At 35.2% G+C, this 20,586-nt stretch overlaps 1 protein-coding gene across 1 annotated transcript; it reads right to left on the reverse strand.

Moving 5' to 3' along the window:
• Window positions 1-1,040: 1,040 nt before the first annotated feature.
• LOC118268289 (LIM homeobox transcription factor 1-beta) lies at window positions 1,041-18,645 on the reverse strand. Its single transcript, XM_035582724.2, has 4 exons — window positions 18,491-18,645; window positions 4,993-5,194; window positions 4,090-4,706; window positions 1,041-3,761 (listed from the first exon to the last, which is right to left on the reverse strand). The coding sequence occupies exons 1-4, from the start codon at window positions 18,570-18,572 to the stop codon at window positions 3,514-3,516; spliced, it is 1,149 nt and encodes a 382-aa protein (XP_035438617.1). The 5' UTR covers window positions 18,573-18,645; the 3' UTR covers window positions 1,041-3,513.
• Between the last annotated feature and the right edge of the window lie 1,941 nt (window positions 18,646-20,586).

Genomic DNA, 20,586 nt, shown 5'->3' on the forward strand with positions numbered 1-20,586 from the left:
CGTAACATGCATCTCGTAGCGCGTAGCAACGCTCGCGCTATTAAACTCGTAGGCGGTCTCCTTAGATACTAAGTACCTTTTTAAATACTGACTTTTTGACTAAGGTATTTAAAAACTCTTTCCGTAGTTCGCCAATTGAGCCACATTTCAAACACCTTCGAGATTGATAGGTCTTTTAGAGTTAGAAATTCGGCTCGCCATGAGATCTGATTACTTTTTTATTAGATTTGTTCCCACTAGAGAAATTTAATTAAAAAAGTATCGTTGACCAATAGGTAAACTTTAAGTCGAGAGATTAAAAGTACGACTGTCGAGCAAGAGGTATCAAGATCGAATGCGGTCAGATAACATTTGGGCGTTGAAATCATGACTGGTGTATGGCAATAAACCTACCTTCTATTAGGTTTATGGGGTAATAACATCTGGTATAAAGTGTGATTTACATTATGTTTCCGCACGTGCCCCTTGGTTTTTGTTTATTGCTCGACTGTTAAACTGTATTGTAAATTATTTGACCCAATGAATATTACCAAGTAAGGTCTTAAGGTTGACTGCGCGGTTGGTGCAGTGGTGACCGACTGTTATGCAAGTGTCGAATGTTCGTTTCCCGCGCCGGCTAAAATGTGATAATAGCATTTTCTGGATAAAATTACCATTATTAGGCCGGAGTCAGTAAGTTCGGCGGTGTTGAAAGCACTTAAAGCCTAGTTAGTCCTGCGCCTGACATCTCCGGTCGTATTTGTCGATCGATCGAAAGATTTACAGCCTAATGTTTATTTTATTTGTATGTGTATATATGATGTATCTTGTTAAATCTTACTAACATTATAAAGTTTGTCTACAATGTACATTATACTCAATTACGTAAAACCTCTGAAGTGATCAGGATGCGTGGAACAGGGGTAAAATATAGTCTTTATAAACATATAGGCTACTTGTCATCCCACTGGGATGGTGAGATGGGATGGGCGAAACCACTGGTCGAAACCGGTAACCATATACAATAAGGTGGTTTAATGTTAACAACAAAATGAAGCAGGTTTCAATTTATATCGTTTTAATTTACATCAATTTATAAAATTACTGAATAAACTATGGGTTTACATAGAGATGGATCCTTGATCTGATGATCCACACGACGTGTTATACGTGGAAGACGCAGTCTTCTCTCATTCAGCTCTTACGTCTAATTTACGAACTCAGCGATATTGATTTGGAAATTCAGTGTTATTCAAGTCCTTAGATAGTCCTTAGGTCTCATTAACCATATTTATAGTACAGTGTTACAGGCCATTACACCGCTGAGTTCGTAAAAGAAACCTTGTGGATCCACACCTGATAATCCAGGTCCATTCCAGAAATCCAAGTCTGTTAATCACGCGGTTGTAGTCAATAGCTATTTTTGATAGTCATTATAATCATGACTATCATGACTTTAACTCAAGAGTTGTTATGGTACAACTACGGTAGCAGACTCGCATCTCTGTCGCGCGGACATTGACAACGGACACAACATTTAGTTTGACTAGATTGTTCGTCCAACCATCACATTTAGGTACCTATTTACTTACAAAACATTAACATATAAACTCATATTTAATATTATACAAGAAATTAAATAATAACCTACATGACAACATAATATATTTTATGACTATTAAACTATTTTGGACTATGAAACAATACGAAAAAATGACTAGGGTTGCCTGTAATTTATTAGCAGGTAAATAACTACTATAAACATGTACATACTTCATTACGACTGTGGAAGGGGGGCTTAGAACTTGAACATCTATATTTTGGAATAACTTCTATAACATTGACATGAAGAATATTGTTTACGGGCACAACTATACATTTATAATAACCAGAAAATGCTCGTATTAGTCTATTTGTTTTAAGAAAACATTTTCGCAAAATTCATTAGATATTCTTCTTAAAACGAATTGACTTAACTTATAAACAAATTGTGACATTAAATCCAACTATTGAACACTACTTATGGATCAGATCTGTAAACATTGAAATTGTTTAAAATGTATTTTAGTTAGCACATATCTATAGACACTTACTAGTAACGAATACGATAATTTTGATGTACAACATCAGATAATATACATACATGTTTGTCTACCTATAGTTATTACATTGACTATGTATTTCAAAAAGTTCATATATTCTACACAGTTATGAGTTATGAAATTGCGGTCTAGAATATATTTTTATAAGTTTATATACATTATTTACAATTGTAAAATTTATAACAAACTGCGAATAAAACTTTTTTTTACAGTAAAAATAATAATATTATAGAATATGTTTTGTGTTTTAAAATGCGAAAGAATGTTCGTTTCTCTTAAGCCTCCCAATAGATAGTTCTTTTTTGGGCCTGAGGACACTTGAACGACAAGATTAGTTTGTTATGGACTGGAGAAATAGAAAACATCAATAATGAACTCTATCCAGGAAATATAACAACGAAAGTCGTTTAAAAGTCTATGTCAGATTCATGTATGTATTCTACAAAGTTTATTTTCTCTTCTTTCTCATATATACAAGCAAACGTCTTATTTTTTACGGAAGGTAAATAATATACCCTTACAATTTATTCGCCGAATACAGGCTCTCTCTACTTTTTATTTTAACACATCAATTCTCTTTATTTACAACATATATGAAAATCTCCTCAATGATTGGTTGATTCTGTAAATTATTTTAATTAATATTGATATATCTCTTTTTACAGTTTCAATCCATTTCGATATCTACTTTTAATAACATGTTACAAAGCCTACGACACTATTTTATTTTTGCAATTTTCAACTGTTTTATAACAACACCGAGATTAGTAAAAGTAATTTAAGAAATTGTAAACCGGATTGTATAATATTTATAGAATTATTACTTTAATAAAATTACAGCTATTGAATATTTTGTCTATGTGACTTTTTCTACTGGGTGAGGAAATTGACCAGACTGTTAGGTATTTCACACAAGGACCAACTATCCGGGGAGTACACATTAATTATTTATTTAAATCCAATATCATGGTTACGAGTTATGAGAGAATATTTCACAACAAAGTCAGAAGTAGTTTGGGTCTATTGATACTACAGATTTCGTCTACGACAGTTTGCTTCTATCATCTCTGAAAGTTAAAGAAAAGGGGCAGCCGTTGCCCATCACTGAAGGCTCTACAAGAAAATGTTCTTTTAGGTACAGACAGAGACTAGATCATATCATACAATGCAAATACAGACAGTACTATTACCTACGACATTTATATATCTGCCTTCACTACTTAACTACGGAACAATTAATGACTTCATACACAGTTTACCTACAATGGTTCAGCAGAGTATCAGTCTGGTTCAAAACAGCAGTTTGCGGATAAACATTGGTAAAGACATAGTTGTGACTAGTAGCAGTCTCGGTACACTTGGGGACGTGCGATGGTGGGCGCAGTCGCTGGCCGAACATGGGAGTCAGGGCAGCGCCACGTCCCACGTTAAATCAATGATCAGTACTGAAGTAAGAATTCTGCATGAGGTATAACTTATCTATGGGGTTGACCACGGAGCCAGTGCCCAGGTTCAGTGGCTCGTGCGCCGAGTGGCCGGGGTGCTGGTGCGAGTGGTGCTGCACCTCCAAATTCTGCAGGCTCATCGTGTCGGAGGCACCCTCGTCCAGCTGGTCGAAGTTGCTCCCATCCAGAGATATATCTGAGCTGCAGAAGCTGTCGCCAGAGTGCGCCGGGTAATCTGAAAATGACACGTTAAAATTTAATGTTTAAACTGGTAAATAAAAATACTCATTATTTGGTATCGTAATAAACTACGAATCCAACATAAAGAAATAATATAAATTTATGCAAACAACCACAAGCTTTTACTGCGTCCCGTCTGTAAACGTATTTTTTTAGAAATTATTCGACGTAAAGTGTCGGGAGCAAGCGTTGATAAATAAAGTGCATATTTGGTTTAACGTTGCGGCACTCTCGCTGTTTACAGTGGAATTACTGAATGTCTGCGTATTTTCTTTTAACGCTTATAAAATTATTTTACAAAGTAGTATTAAATATGACTGTACCATCGGGAGAGTACGGCAGGTTCGGGTTGAGTGGTTGACTGGAAGCTGAGTAGGCTCCGTCCAGGCCCAGATAGTTGCCGTGCTCGCTGGACGGAGACTCCTGCTTGATGCTCTTCTCATCTTTGTCCTTCTCTTTGTCATTATTCTTCTCCCCTTCCTGCTTCGCTTTCCTCTGGATCTTCTTCATCTTAGCCCGTTGGTTCTGGAACCACACCTGCACAACTCGAACGCTCAGTCCTGTGTCCTTGGCTAATGCCTCTCTGACTTTCCTGCATGGCTTTGGACTGACTTCGAATGAGGCTTTGAATTGCCTGCGCTGTGCTGATGTAAGTATGGTGCGGGGACGTTTCGGGCCCCGGCGCCCATCTCGGGGTCGTTCGGAATCATCTAATATCATATCATCCTCCGCGTGTTGCATCAAATACATTTCCTTCTCAAAATCCTGGCGACAGAATATCTGTCCTGCTCTAATGACGTATTGTTCTCCTTTCTGTAGAGGTTGGCAACACATGACGCAGACGAAGCACTGAATGTGGAACACGTACTGCTGAGCTCGCATGACCATCTCCTGCGGCAACAGTCGGTCGCCGCACCTGGTGCATTTGACTCCGAACAATCTATAGAACAAGAACTCTTTATTGCAATAACACATAGCTGGTGAAATCGCCGAGCAGTTCGCATAGGATATCGTTAGCATTTCGCATGGGAGAAGTGGCTAAGGCAAAAGTTTATCTTAAAAAACTACTTAAGCTAGGGTGATAGATACTAAATGAACATCTAGAAACAAGCTTTCCAGAAGCCCGTTTCAGGATGTTGAGAATATTTCAAACAAAACCTTCAAGAGCAAAATGTAATGTGCCTAAGAACATTTTGCCGTCAAAGGTTTAGAGTGTTATAGTTTACCTATCGTAGTCGGGTTTGCAGTAAAGCTTGGCATTCCTGGTGTAGCAGGTGTGTGCGAGGGGACAGCCGCAGACGCAGCAGCTGAGGCAGTGCTCGTGCCAGGACAGCTCGCCCACCCGCATCAGGTAGCGGTCCTGGATCTTCTGACCGCATCCTTCGCAGATCTCTACGATCTTCTCCCGCTTGATGCTGGCGCTGAGTTCTGTGGTAACATCGCTATCATTAGCAGCATGTGGTAAGTCCAAATATGCCTAAACACATGTTTCTATTTTAACTAACATTAAAAACCAAAATGTATGCATGGCCTTCTCATCTCATCTAAGTTGATAACTTGCTTCAAAGGCACGTTGCGGAACTTCCATTGATTATTCAATTTCGGGTTTCCAGCATCAAGTTTAGGAACACTAGTTCTTGTTTAGTTACTAAGAGCTACGCATGGGTGTATCGACGCTCTTTGAAGGCGCACAGAGATCCCGCTTGAGAAGTTGGTTAAAGCGTTACTTAGGAGTTTGTAGTGAAGTAATATCGAGCGTTCTAATCACAGAAGACATTGCTGACAAACCGCTGCGCGCCTTAGAACCTCTATTACTAAATTGCGCGTTTCCAAAGTGTGCGCTTCAAAGCACATAATTTATAACGAAATGTAATTTAACGAGCTGGGAATACTTGCTTGAGACGTTTCATATAACATTGTGTTGTGTGGTACATGAAGGTCTTTGACGAACGGCGTCTGAATTAATGTAAATTATGTAGCTAGAGATAGGTTCGTGTGAACTTTGACAAACGTGTTGCTAGCTCTATGTACTTTACTGGATGTGTCTTTAAAGAGACTGTCAGAGGATTGTTTGTTAGGTAAATACTGTCTGGCTTTAATCGCCGAATGGTGTACTTTGGGGGTTTGTTGAGCTAAATCGACAAAACGGGTTACGGTTAACTGACGATTTTAGACTGCACCTTTGATACCAGTGGCTGCGCAATGTGTAACGGGTTTGATTCCCGCTCGAAGCAACGCTTTGTGTGGTCCACAATTGTTTTGGGCTGTCATGGGTATATGAAATTGTATGTTTGTAAACGCACCAATGACATAGAAGAAAATTGTAGTGTGAGGAATCCTATTCAACGTATACATTTAACGATGAACTCGCGTTCTACGCTTTCATTTAGAAATGTCTACGAACGACTTGTGTATCTATACTTCAATACGGATACTTAGAAATTGACTACAATTACTTACATGAGTATTATGTTTACAAACTTTATGGACGTGAATTAAGAACTCAAAAGGCCATGCATACACTTGTGTATAGTACTTAAAACATAGGTAACAGCTCATGGGTCGATCATAAAAATACTTTGCTATAATAATAATATCACGAAATGATGAAACAAATAGATGATGTAGTTTTAAAAGTAAGTTAAGTCGAAACACAAAGTAGACTTCACATAAAGCATAATATATTAAAAATGCGATATATTATATTATAGTAACAATGCCATTTTATGATCGAGTCATTGTAACCGACCACGTTGCGTCCATTGACGAATGCGTGCAACCTTCACAAACAATAGGCGGTCAACAAATGACAAATGCTTAAACCTTGCTCAGAAAAAACGAAAGCTGACCACGAAGCGGCAACGTTAAGGCCGCGTTTCCATTCATTCCAGAGATTCTTCACCGCTCTTCTCCGCCCCGCTCCGCGTCAATGGAAACGCGGCCTAAATCTGCCTATTGTTTTTGACTAATACATGCACTCGTCCAACGACACAACGTGGACAGGTCTTAGTATTAATAGAATAATAACCCAAGTTAGGGTTGCTAGCTCTTGTAACTTAGACACCAAAATTAATATAGATACTGATAATGCACAAGTAATTAGATATTAAAAAGTACTTGAGAATTGATATTTTATAAATATTAGAGAGTGATTTTAAATCAAAAGCAATTGTTTGCACATAAAATATTGTCAACGTTTTTCATTTGTGACCTCTTATTTATGCCCAAGAGAAGCCTCGTGTTATATTATAATATAGTTCAAGTATTTTCTTTATTTCATGCACAAACAATTTATTATCTCAAATAAAGATAAATAAATTAACACCTTACAATATTACAGTACATTTAAAACGAACGCTCAATTAAAACGTTGAATATTTCGCCAGAATGTAATTCGCAAAAGCAAGCATTATTACCAAAGTAACACTCTTGTTACGAATAATTTTAATTCAACTGATGAAATGAACGTGAAACGAATCATTTAAGTTAATTTATTTAAAGTAACTGAAATGTATTAAGTTGCGTATTTCGAAAAATGTGTAGTTCATTTTAAAGCCTTTTTTATTTTAATTAATCCACGTTAACTTTCAGTTCTACGGTCAGATAGCTGATGAAGATTAATAAGAGGACGATAAGATTGATGTCGAGTATTTATCAGAACTACAGAAGTTTTTATGTAGTAATGTAAAAGAGGTTCTATTAAAACGCAGATAAAGTTTAAAATAAGTAAGGTGATCTTTTTTGAATGAACCTCCCGTCTTCCTAATGAAGGCTACAGACTTACGCTTACGATTTAACTATGCTGTTTAGCTGTATAGTCAAACTGTACAGACTGTACAGTTTAAACCTAGGTCTATACAGCCTGCACATCTTCAGTTCATACTGTACAGTTCAATTGTTTGCTTTACCGTTGTACAGTTAAAACTGCATAGTTGATTTGCAATGTATGCAGCGTGCATAAGTCCGTAACTTCGAATGATAGTGTAGTCGGCTTACATGCTACGTTACCCGCGATTATGTCACTTACTATTAAATTAAGACATACTAAATTAATTATTTAAGTACATGTAAGTGTTTGACGAGGAACTCGACTAGTTTCAAGCCATGCTAAAATTTATACGTAAAATAAAATAAGAAAGATAAACTCAGTTTTTTATATATGATGGATCGACGCGACGTTTGGCCTCTATCTGCCCTGAATGAAGTTCTCCTAAAGCGATGAAGTGGCCTACAATGGATCATGCCTTGCCTATAAGCAAATTATTCACTCGGGTCTAGGAGAAATCCAGGTTATACCTTGGATATACCTTCGGGAAACTCTGTAGCAGTCTTAGATGACCTACTCGCAAGACGAAATTACTACGGATCCTCCGTAATACGTAAAACGTCAAACCCTAAGATAGAGGTGCGCCTTTAAAAAAAGGCGCAAACAGAATCCTGTTGTGAAGCCCTATGATTATGGATCCTTTGCAGAAATTCGAAGTGGGGCTCGTGCATGCAGAATTCGTCACTGGTTAAACGAATTTTGCTCCGTAGTCACATTGGGATATCATACCAATACACAAATGGTTAATAAAAGAAATCACACAAAGTAAGTGATATCGTTTTGCCTTATTTGTTGGTACATACTCGGAGTGTGAACGGTTCGAATCTCGGATTTTTACTTTTTTTTATTTCCTCTACTTTGTCTTTGTCGTTCTATGTTACTGTGATTCTAACGTTGGTATCGCAGTGTGGAATCAAAGCCTAGGAATTGCCTAGAATGGGCATTTAATATTGGGTCTGACTGCCACGCTACGTTTCTTGAGACTGCACGTGCGGCATGTAGCGGGTTCGATTTCCATATGGAGTAATTATTTGTGTGATTTACGCACCCGCGATACAGGAGAAAATCCCAGTGTGGGAATACGTTTATTTAAAAAAATATATCTATGTTTCTATGCTCCATACAATTTAAGTTTAAAAATATATGAATCATAATTTAACAAACACAATAAAATGTAAAATATATTCTGTATTACGTATAGACACTGACATTATAACATTCACGACTTTCACTATCACTGACCCAAAAAATATGAACGTGTCAAAAACAAGTTAAATAAATATGTAACATAATAGCTACACAAATGCAAATACGTCGTTTCATTTCAATGAAAAACCAAGTTTTAATAATATTGGCCCAAATAAAATGCCACAACGCGACTCTCATTTCAGTTTTCAGTTTCGTTTATCTACAGTGTAAACTGAAACGAATGTTTTTGTGTCCGAAGGCAATTGTTTAATTTAATTTTATTACAAAACCGTTGTTAATATATCCGTCAGATAATTTCAAAGATCCTAAAAATAATTTCTTTTAATTTTTGGACTCAACTGATTTTCGAACCTTGTATCTAAATACATAATTTCAACACGTGAAATAAAATAATACGCAAAATGCAGTCATAAGAAATCAATCATGGCTTGTTTGACATATAAAATACAATATTAATAATATTTTTATGCCTAATATGTCTGAGCAATCTTAATAAAAAATAAGATGAACAGAGACAGATAGCTATACAGCCGCGCACAATTCGGCGTAAACGGTTAAAGAATCAGACGTTTAACCCTCGAGAGAAACTATTGATTAAATCCCAAACACAGGGTGTATACACCCATCAAGTGTAGTTTACGTACATGTACCTATAGCAACGGTCGAAAGCCTGGGAGCAAAATAAGGCGCCTTACCGCGCTCCTTAGACGTGCCTGCCGAGGGTAGCCACGCCCCCTCGGAGGGTGGGGTGTTACCCAACCTCGGGGTCACGGTGATGAAATCGACCAACAAAATTTTCCCGAAAAACAATCATCATTGTTATGGCCAAACGATCCGCCGCACTACTACATGAATACTGGCTGGGAACTCGACTCAAGAATCTAACCTTTTACTGAGCATTTGAAACAGTCTCGTAATCGTTTACAAACAACACCGAAACACTACACGATACAATAAAATATATTTTTATTTACTCAAGTTTCCCCAAAGTACAGGCTTAATTAACATTAATGTGCATACAATATTAATTAAGTTCAGATAAACATCTTTAATTCTTCAAAAACCAGATTAAATTAAAGATTTGCCCGTATATGTGCGAAGCAGCTCTTTTATGGTCTAGCCTCCCACAAGGGCAAACTACTCGTATACAGTGTATAGAGACAGCAGAACGCACATAATCACGGATAAAAACGGATAACCGGGGCGTCTGTGGAAGAGAATGTCACTACAACAGTATAATGACGTCACATGCCAGTATTCAATAATTCAAGTGCATAGCTCGATCTCTATTGTCATTCATATATGAAAGAAGACTGCGTATAGTAATTTCTATAAATCTTCCGATGAAAGGGTTAGTCTTTGTTCCAAGAACATATCGATACGGTATAGGTTTGAGGATCTTGTCCTATGTATAACCTCAGATCAGCCATGGAATATATTGTGGCGACACTCTGACAAGTGACAGATGACAGAAGTCGCACATAGACTATCGACGAGCAAATCAATGGATGACGTCACAAATATCCTGCATCGCACATACGAAGTTTACATGCGAATTAACTCGGATAAAAAATCCCAACGAACAACAGTTGGGCAGAAAGCCCGCAAGGCGTGATCACCTCGCCTGGTCGGAGGATCCTCCTTTTCTTAGGGAACTTTACTCTCTGTTCTCTAAAATATAAGCAAAGGGATTTTTAAATTCCGTGGCGCTGACAGATCTGTATGGAGCTGTTTATAAATTAATATAATTTAACAAACCACTCCCGAGCCACGGTGCTAGCTCCGTGCTGTAGAACAACCAACCGCACGCTTCTGAACAAGAAACAACTGAACGCCTACTTTTAGCTAATCTTTCTACCACAAAAAGTACACTGCAATATTTTCCCAACCAAAATCGTTGTCAACGTGACGATAAGCACTTTAACAAAGCCCGACACAGTCTAAGTGCACTCGCAGCAACGCATTCAGACAAAAACAAGCGTTATGGAACATAGAAATAAATGCTAAAATACCGTCTGAAATATTTCGCATCGCCAGTTTTGTAGACAAATACTGCAAATGGCCACAACGGTCCAGACAGTTATTCAAACTTCATTTGTCTAGTTACGTGTGTATGCAAAAGTTGGGCGTGTTTCAAATATTCCGACTCCACACACCGTTTCTGAGTTTATGGAAAGTTGCAACTGGATTTTTATAGCGGTTTGCCAGGCACTGGGCTCTATGATGAGTGCTTTAAATGAAACGAATAGTTCGAATCATTTAGAAACTATTTTTCGTTTACAGTTACTATTTGAAGAAATTGTTGGATTTTTTTTTTATTGTACCTAATAATGACTTGACATGTCTATTGATGTGTGCAATTTGAATTTGTTTGAAATGTTTTTTTATTAAACATTTATCTATTGTTTCAAAAATTAATTTCAAGCTATGATAAGCTAATAATTATGGAATATGTATTTGTAGATGCCACGGTACGGCGATCGTGCTCAGTATGAATGAATGCATTTTCTCTTTGACTGCGAGTTAAAATTGCGAATGCCAAACCTTTAGTGTTACAGTGACGCTCTAGGGTTTTAAAAAGTAAAACAATTTGTATTGTTTCAGTAATATCGATTGATAATTTCGATATGCTTTGTTTAAAAATCGACAGGTTCAAGTTGCAGATAAATAGAACACAGTTTATTGTATACAATTTTTAAGTACACACCGGAAAAATTAAAGATATTATTATCATTGATAGTTATTTCTTTCTACACAAACTTTGGAAAAAGTAATTGAATTCTCCAATCGTACCAAAACTGTTTAGTGAATAAAACATCTCGTATCTAACATGTGGAAGATACACAGCGGTAATGTTATCATTAGATACCGTTATCAGTACCTACTCAAATGTGCACCCAGCATTGTGAGGCGCCTATTGATTCGGTCGCGTAGCTCCGTAGCCGCGTAGGTGTCTACGTAGCGCTACGAAGGCGTAGCACTTCGCTACGCTTTCCTGAATAGTTGGCATTCTTCGCAACAGATTCATAGGTGTGCAACTGAGTTTGAAATCGGGATCACTCTTGTGTGAAAATTTTTACATTGCAAAGGAAAAAAAATATTGCTGTGTGCCACTACTTAAGTCGGAGGTGAACGTCCTAGGCTATATAAACAGTTTTTAAAGAAGGGTTTAACGGGCTTTGATGGGAAAGTAGTATTTTTTTTTTGTATAACTTAAGTCTACTCTAAGCTCTAGATTATTCGAAGTTCAGATAACAATAAACTATGATTCTAAGCTTCATATATACTACAATAATATATTTCGTAGTACAAAGCTATTATAGTTTATATTACGTATGATGCAGTCTAGGCACGATCCATGAAGACTGTATGACCTAGAAACCGACTTCTAATAGACGTTGGCTAAGATAAGAAATAGTAGTAGGAATTTCTAAAAATTGTAGAAATAAAAACTATCTATGTGAAAATGTCGTATTCTACCCGCGGCAAAACAACTTGCCATATTTATTACTTTCGATACATAAACATAAAGTTAGTTTAGGTGTAGTAAGTTTAAAAAATGTGTTCATCGACTTACACACATGAGACACTAGATGTAACTGTAGGCATTATTTGCAACGCACGTGGCATTATAATATGATACTTCTTCGAGAATTACAAAGCTAAATGTTTCGATAATGTACATATATGAGAATCGTATGTGCTTTCGAAGTTTGTTTTTTTACAATAATAATTATTATTTATTTATTTCAGGCACTAAACCAATAGCCAGGCACATTCATTGGCTTAATCACACATCACAAAAACAATGGTTCGTCAATTATTTACATTTTTATTTCTTTGTATAACTACTGCATTACCGACACAAAACTAATTTACTTCAAAACAAAAATTATTTTAACGTCACGGTGTAAAGTATATACAAAACCTCTATAAAAAAAATGGCCTCGAAAGCTTAAAATAAAGACGAGATACCATTTTAAAATCTTTCTCCATCCATCGTTGGCGTCAAAGTGAAAATATTTTCCTCCCGTTTCTAGGAATTTATAAAGTCACAGCGACGAGGCTTGCATTTCCCGCTGCAAGGCTTTGTAGTGTTGCAGTTTATTCAATGTCAACGACCTTTACGGGTCACCGTGAATATGTGTCACGCTTTTTCATTGTTGGAATATTTACATTTTTACATTTACTTTCTGTCATACTTGATTAGGTTATTTTTATTTGCATTAACATGAGTGATATTACACAAAGGAAATATATGCAATGGTCACTTAATTACTATAGTTGATAGTACTGTATTGGGACCTACATTAATGATATAAACAATAGATGAACTGATCATCCGTGATCATGGCGCTTGGAACAGCAACAGCCAAAATATCGGAAACTTATAGACATTAATAAACGTGGTAAATATCCCGTCTTAAGTTCTAATGTGTTAGTGACCATGTCAGTTTAAAAATACATTAATGTATTTAAAATTTTGTAAAAGTGTAAATGTCAATGAACTTTTCAAACGTATATATATACTCAGTATCTCATTGTTATATTTTCTTGTATAAGGTTGTTCAACTTACGAGTTCATTGTTCCGAGCCACACTTGCATTATAACATAATTAATTTAATTAACGTGTTGTAAGAAAGTATTGCCTTTTTCTAACAGAACACAAAGGAACGAGCATTCAATGTCGGTTCACCATAGATGCGGTACATTGCTCGTTGCATTCTAACATTAAATTATCTTTAACTCATTAGCATCAATGTATTTGAAACTAGCTACTCCGCGCGGTTTCATCCGCTCTGTTTTGTTACTATGATCATATTGTGATGTTATACAGCCTATAACCATATAGCCTACAGTGGTTTAAGCGTAAAGAATAGACAGAGACATGAGTTACTTTCGTATTAATATTTTTTTCACCCTCTGTTCGGATCCTATTGGGCATAATGTAATGTTCTATAAATTATAAATCTTCGATAATTGTACTATTCAACACAAAAGAATCATTAAAATTGGGCCAGTAGTTTCAGACACTAGCGCGTTCAAATAAAGAAACAAACTCTTTTGCCTTACATATTAGTATATAAACAGAATATAGATAATTCATTCTCAAACAGAAGGCAGCTCTATGGTAGATCTTCCAACGAATAAACACGCTCGCATGTGAGAACTCCAATTCGGAAGCTTTCTAGTGCTCCGTATTCAATAATTAACTCTATGCTATTGAATTTGGGTGCATAGTCGCATTAGCAGCTATTAAGCTGGCAATGTAACTCAAATACAGACAGTATTTGAGTTACATTGCTCTTGTGTTTAAAATATCGATTCGATCTCATTTGTGTTCATAGGACGTGATGGTTTAATATTATTCTTTGTTTAAACCCATGTCGATATTTGCACCACTCTAGTGCATTCCTTCCGCCCGAAGTATTCCACTGAAGTTATTCTAAAATATAAAGAACTTGAAAGTTGCTTGTACTGAAAAGAATTTCTATTAAATTCTTATGGAGATGAATAGGAGTGGTTGAACTGGAGAAATTATTTTATTTTTATAAAAATGGTATTTTTTCTTTTTGCATTCCATTTATTTTCTTTCTGGTCAGTCGTTCCGGCAGAGTACGGCAGTAAGTTTCTATCGCGACTACAATCGCGTAAAATAATGACTAGGCAGAATTTTATTATTGCCTTGTAATTACTGGTGATCCAGTTTTCGAAAAAAATATACCAAGGCACATTTAAAGTTTCATTGAATTTCGACCATTTGTTCTGTGTGCAAACAGATATACATTATTTCTATATTAGAAAGTAAAAATAATAAAGTAAAGAAAACATATTTATTTAGTATTACTGTGTCTTTACTGCGTAATTTTAAAACTGCTGCCATTCGTGTTCAGCGAACAGACAATGGAAATACAAAACTTACGCTCTCGACTGTACGTTTCAATAAATTAAGAGCCTTTGGGCAACAGCTATTTCATATTTCCCATTTAATTCACACATTTATTTATTGCTGACCATAAATGCATAAATATTTATTGAAAAACTCAATATTTACTTAATAACGGACGCGAGTAATTCACACGTGTAATTCGTGTGCATTTCTGTATTAATGTTGAATTTGTGGTACACAGTTATTCGTTGATTGACAGGCGATTTCATGCGAATATTATTGTTAAAGTTCCTTTCATTATTGCTTTAATATGTTTTCATTAATGTAATTTCGAATGTGCGTTTATTGCGAGTATTACTGTATTAACACCTACTTTAATATATTAGCAAGCATAGCTATAGAATTGCATTATAAATACCAAATACTTCCACATTATCCGTAGAGATGACCATTTTATAAGCTTGAAAGAACTTCGCACAATTTTTTATGCCCTGATTTTCCATTTAACTAAGAAATGGCGTATAAAATTGAATCACGTTTTCACGCCTTACTGGGCTCGGAGCTTCAATAATGTAGCCGTAACGATCGAGGAACGCGCGCAAAAAATGACATGAAAATATTCCAAGCTAATAAAAAACAAACTTATAAAATGGAGGACGCCTTTTAATAGCTTTAAAGGGAAAATTGAGTGAAGATTTTTATATCACTTAACTCGTTAGATTAAAAGCTTTTACGTATTGTAGCTATGCAGAACTATAATATATTTGTATATTAAGTAATATTTTATTTATTTTATGCTACATTTTGTATTGAAATGTATTGCTTGCTCACACACGTCCACGTTACACTAATGAGGCAGACATTTTGTATTTATTTATAATTGACAAAATATTTCAATTTATTAAAAACATATTATTCTTTAAACAGGCCTAAGTAACAGGCCGTCTGACTCATCATCATCAGTCCTAATACGTATACTGGCGAATAAACGCCTTTCTTCATGGATAGATTATACCATCATCGTGAAGCTTGGTATTATTTTGCTTGGAGATCCCAGTTAAAAAGTCAACTGGGGTTCAAATGACGTTACCATCTATCCCTTGATGGTCATCTACCCCTATTCATCAGTCAGTTACTTTTTATTCGAATTAATGTAACGAATCCAAAATATCATCCGTTGTCATATTTATTGTCACGGCTCTTCATATTTGTGTCATAGATAGAGAACTATATCTATATATGCTATATCGATCAACCATATCTGCCAGGCCCCAATGACAACCTTGCGATGAACTGCATGCAAATTTCGATTTTATGAGGTAGCGTGTAAGTATGCTATTCGAATAACTTAGATATTAGAAGACTTGTAGTAATTAATATTTAGTTTGAAGCTATTTTTTCTTAGGCATTAATATTGCTTGAGCTTGGTTGTATAATTTTTAATGAATATGTATATGAAAATATTTAGTCATTTAAAAAAAATGCGATTTTTTTGTTCACTTAATTCTATACTTACACTTATTTTTACTATACTCTTACTTCTTATCTATAAATTCTTCACAAATCAACTATATTTGCCTACCTACCCCAAACGTTTAAAGATATTTCAAGTACCTATTCGAAACAACTGCACTTACATTCACGTCGTGTAGCTTTTATGGAAGACTAAACAAAACGCTTTATGTAGATAAAGTAAAATGTTTAGTCAAAAGATTTTTGGCCAAGCATTTTACTTTATCTACATTTATCCATTCACCAAAATAACGAAATTTTAATGTACAAAACATAAAAAAAAATGTTCATTAAAATTTTGTTATTCAAAGTAATCCTAAGACGCAACATCTGCTAACTGTACTCGCTAACCTACAAGTACCTTCACAGTTTATAGTTACGCACAACAGAACGCAATACAAAACCATCTCCGTCCATTTATAAAACTACTGTCAAATCAAATTTTATTTTGTTCCACCTCAAATATACAGCAGACGACAAAGTACACCAACTCTAGTCTTCTTGTGGGTGTCTTTAGAACACAGAGACTACATACTTAAATACGAGTAAGAGATTATCATCAGTAGTATTATCTGAAAAACTTAAACTACAATCTCCAACCCGCCTCCCATGCTTGGAGATCATGACAAACTCCTCTTATGCAGCCGATAATCCAGCAATGTACTGCTACATTACATTGGCTGTCGTATCAAGTACAGTCACGCGCAAAAGTTAGAGAGATATGCTGCCGTGCAGTATGAAAAAAACCGCTTATAAGCAACTTTCTTTATGTACTGCATTTAATTTATATCCCGCAATATATATATTTTTTTTGTGTATAGAATATTGAATTTGGTAAATTGACGCATCGCGGTATCCGTAATTTCTAACCATTTAAAGGATCTGAACAAAACACTAATTATATGTCATGATCCTTATAACGTGCCCACAAAGGTTCAGTATCCAACAACAAAGTGACAAAATTCCTGTTACTGAGTTTTAATATCCACACTAACAATTCGTATAATTAAAAAAAAATCCGTACCGTTTCCAGTGACACATATATGCATGGTTCGCTCCGTCAAATTTCCGTTTTACACTATTTTCCGATCGCCTCTATCGTATTCAGAAACTAATATTCACGTTTCAAACGTTTCCTTTGTTAAATAAATACTAAACCAAAATTGTTTTTTGCAAACCCATCTAACGTTGACACAAAAACAAATTAAGTACCGTACTACTACACTTTTTTTCTATATTTTTTTATTTCATGTTTGTATTAAAACACGTATGTATTAATTTTTACACTAACTGTGCCGTGACATTCCTTTCTGATATCGACATTGTGACGAAATATATTTTATTACTAAATAATATATAATATTATTATGCTACCCCATTGGTCTAGTGGTTGTGAGCGCGACTTTCGACTTTCATGTTTTCGAGTTCGAAGCTCAAGCCGGGCACAGTACCTATACAATTAATATGTATGTCACAGGATCGACAAAATTTTGGTTAAAAATGTGGATATTACTTCGTAGGTATATTTTAACACTTCTGCCTATCCCTTTGACGATTTAACAGGCGTGATGTAAAATTTTTGTACTTAAAAAGCACAACATAAAAAAATATAGCATACCTAAATATACGTCTGACACTCGTAAAGACTCGAAACAGAACTCAAAAGATTTTTCCATAATTTGTTTTTTTAAATAAATAACCCTATAATAAATATATACATAATAACATAAATAACTAATATAGCACTCATTAAATTATGTATAAAAATATAATAAGTAAGTATAAAATATATAATAAATTATAAAACATTTTTTTTTACTTTTAAGTTAAACTGAAAATAATGTTCTCATAACAAAATAATAATTTATATATAATAACAAGTAAAATTAAGATTTAATTTAAACACACTATTTTAAACAAAATCTTCAGAAACCAATTTTTTAAATAATAAAAAAACCGTTCGCCTTTTTTTCAGTAAAAAAAAGTAATAAAGCTCCCTTATAAGCAACGCTTACGTAAACTCTTACGTTACGTAAACTGTTGCAGAAACTTCAACAAAACAAGTTCTAGTTTGACAAATTTAATTTTGTCCAAAGTAATTTTTTACGCCACAATAAATGACTTATACATTATTTTACGCCACCATGAAACTCAAATAACTTATTCACACAATATTTAATGTTCACAACTTGAATAACGAACACACTTAAAAGTTTTAAAAGTCACGAAAACTTTATCGAAAAATTTGTCAAACAAGAAAAGTTTTTTCCTGGTGATGGAACTGACCTGTCCTCGCAGCGCAGGTGATGGGAGGCTGCATCCCCTCCTGCATCAATCCTCCGTTCATGTTCGTGTAGAATTCTAACATGTTTGGAACAACACACTATACACCGCCGCGCGAGACGCTGAGATGCTGCCAGCGCGCCGGCCGAGCACTCAATGGTGCCAGGATCAAACTCCTACCCCCGACATGGCACCACGGAGGGGCCAGCCCTCCAGCTATCGGCCAATACCAGGCCTCTTTCGTACCCAGCCCCGCCCCATCTACCCATGACCCTACCTACCTATTATACAGATCGCGGCGATGATATCCCGCTACTCGGCTAAAGCGGCCAAAAATTGTGTTTTTTCGGAAAAAAAAAATTGCGACTGGATGACCGGGGCACTCACGGTCATTATTAAATTTTCAAATATTATTGGAATTTTCATCGATGACAGCTCAACGACCGTACGTAACACGATTTTGTTTTGATTTTCGTATGCCGATTCAATTTGTACGTTCGCGGGCTTTCCCTTCGGCTACCTGCATTCGCAGAGCTTACATCGCGTTGACAGCTTGTCACTTTAAGCTCGAGGACACGCTACATGAACTTGCCTGTAAACGAGTCTTGTGTAAAAAATAGAAATTTAATAAGTATCAAAATATATAAGTAATAAAAATAATTATGTGTTCAACACTTCTAACACGCACAACGTGTAATTTTATAAACATAGACACATTAAAATTACTCAAATAAAAATATAAGCTTATATCAACTTATACAGTACTATAATTTTTCCTAAGCACCGAAAAGCTGCATAAATAAACTTAAGACGGAGTGAATTGAAAATTTAACTATTTCGGTGCATAGCGAGCGTCAGAGAATACCGCTGTTTTCTTAGTTCGTTATGCATTTAACCCAGCAGGCGAGGTATTACAATGCTTTTCGAGCATTTCAGCACGATTCGGAATAAGTAGTTAATTATACTATTTAAGTTAACATTCAAATTTTGAGAGATACCGGTGTAAAATGAAAGTTCTCTCATATTTACCGTAACTTGGAACTCTTAGACGAAATAATAGATTTTATTTGTATATGTAATTTTATAATATGTTGTTCAATATGAAAAGTGTATTTTATAATTATTCACACTATTCATTAATAATAATTAAAGTATACCATAGTGCAAAAAAACAATAGTTATTATTTTTTATTTTTTTATATATGACATTTAATTCTTCTATTATTTATTTACTAATTTATTAAATAATAGTCCCAATAGTTACAAAAATCTCCAAATATTAAAAAAAATGCTAAACTAACAAAAAAGCCACAACGAGACAACAGATAAAAAACACCAAAAAAAAATTCTCAATTCAAATTATATTTCAGTTAACCCTAATACGTGGTACGCGCGAATGCGTTATAAAAAAAAGAATTAAAACATGTTATTGGTCGGTTTAGATACGAGTGGCATCTCGATGGGGGCTGTATGGGCTATTGTGTTTCAAGAAGGCCAATTCTCCCATTGAGGCCCTACATGCACCATCCGTCGTGTAAACATTACCGATGCCGGTTTCACTCTCAGCTTTTGGATACGGCAGTATAATTTAGACGGGCTTTTAATTAAAGGATTAAATTTTTTAACTTCTATGTTTATTACAGTGTTTTTTGAATTGATGTAGGGGTTATTGTAGATAATGTAAATAGTGTTTGATAGATTCAGTTTTTGTTTTAAATAAATAAGTGATGAAACCGGTATAGACATTTAATTGAGCTTCTATTTGTTTAATTTCGAATTTAGAAGCTACAATATAATATTTATTCATATAGGTATTGTAGTCATTACATAATAATTAATATTATAGAAATAAATAAGTCATTGAATTTACAATTAAATATTAGAAAAGACCAGAGACAACTAAGTTTCACCTCCAAACACGATACTAAAATACCGCATCCAAACCAAACACATCCCTTCAAACATTCTCATGGAATTATTATTGTGTTTTCATTGCTCAAAACTGAATGAATAGCTCTGCGTGCATTTTTTGTCTGACATTCGGCCATTGTGCCCAGTCGGGATCACCACTTCAAGTCAAACGGTGTGGTGATCAAGAA

Source organism: Spodoptera frugiperda, chromosome 25, assembly GCF_023101765.2.
Source record: "Spodoptera frugiperda isolate SF20-4 chromosome 25, AGI-APGP_CSIRO_Sfru_2.0, whole genome shotgun sequence".
Classification (NCBI taxonomy): domain Eukaryota; kingdom Metazoa; phylum Arthropoda; class Insecta; order Lepidoptera; family Noctuidae; genus Spodoptera; species Spodoptera frugiperda.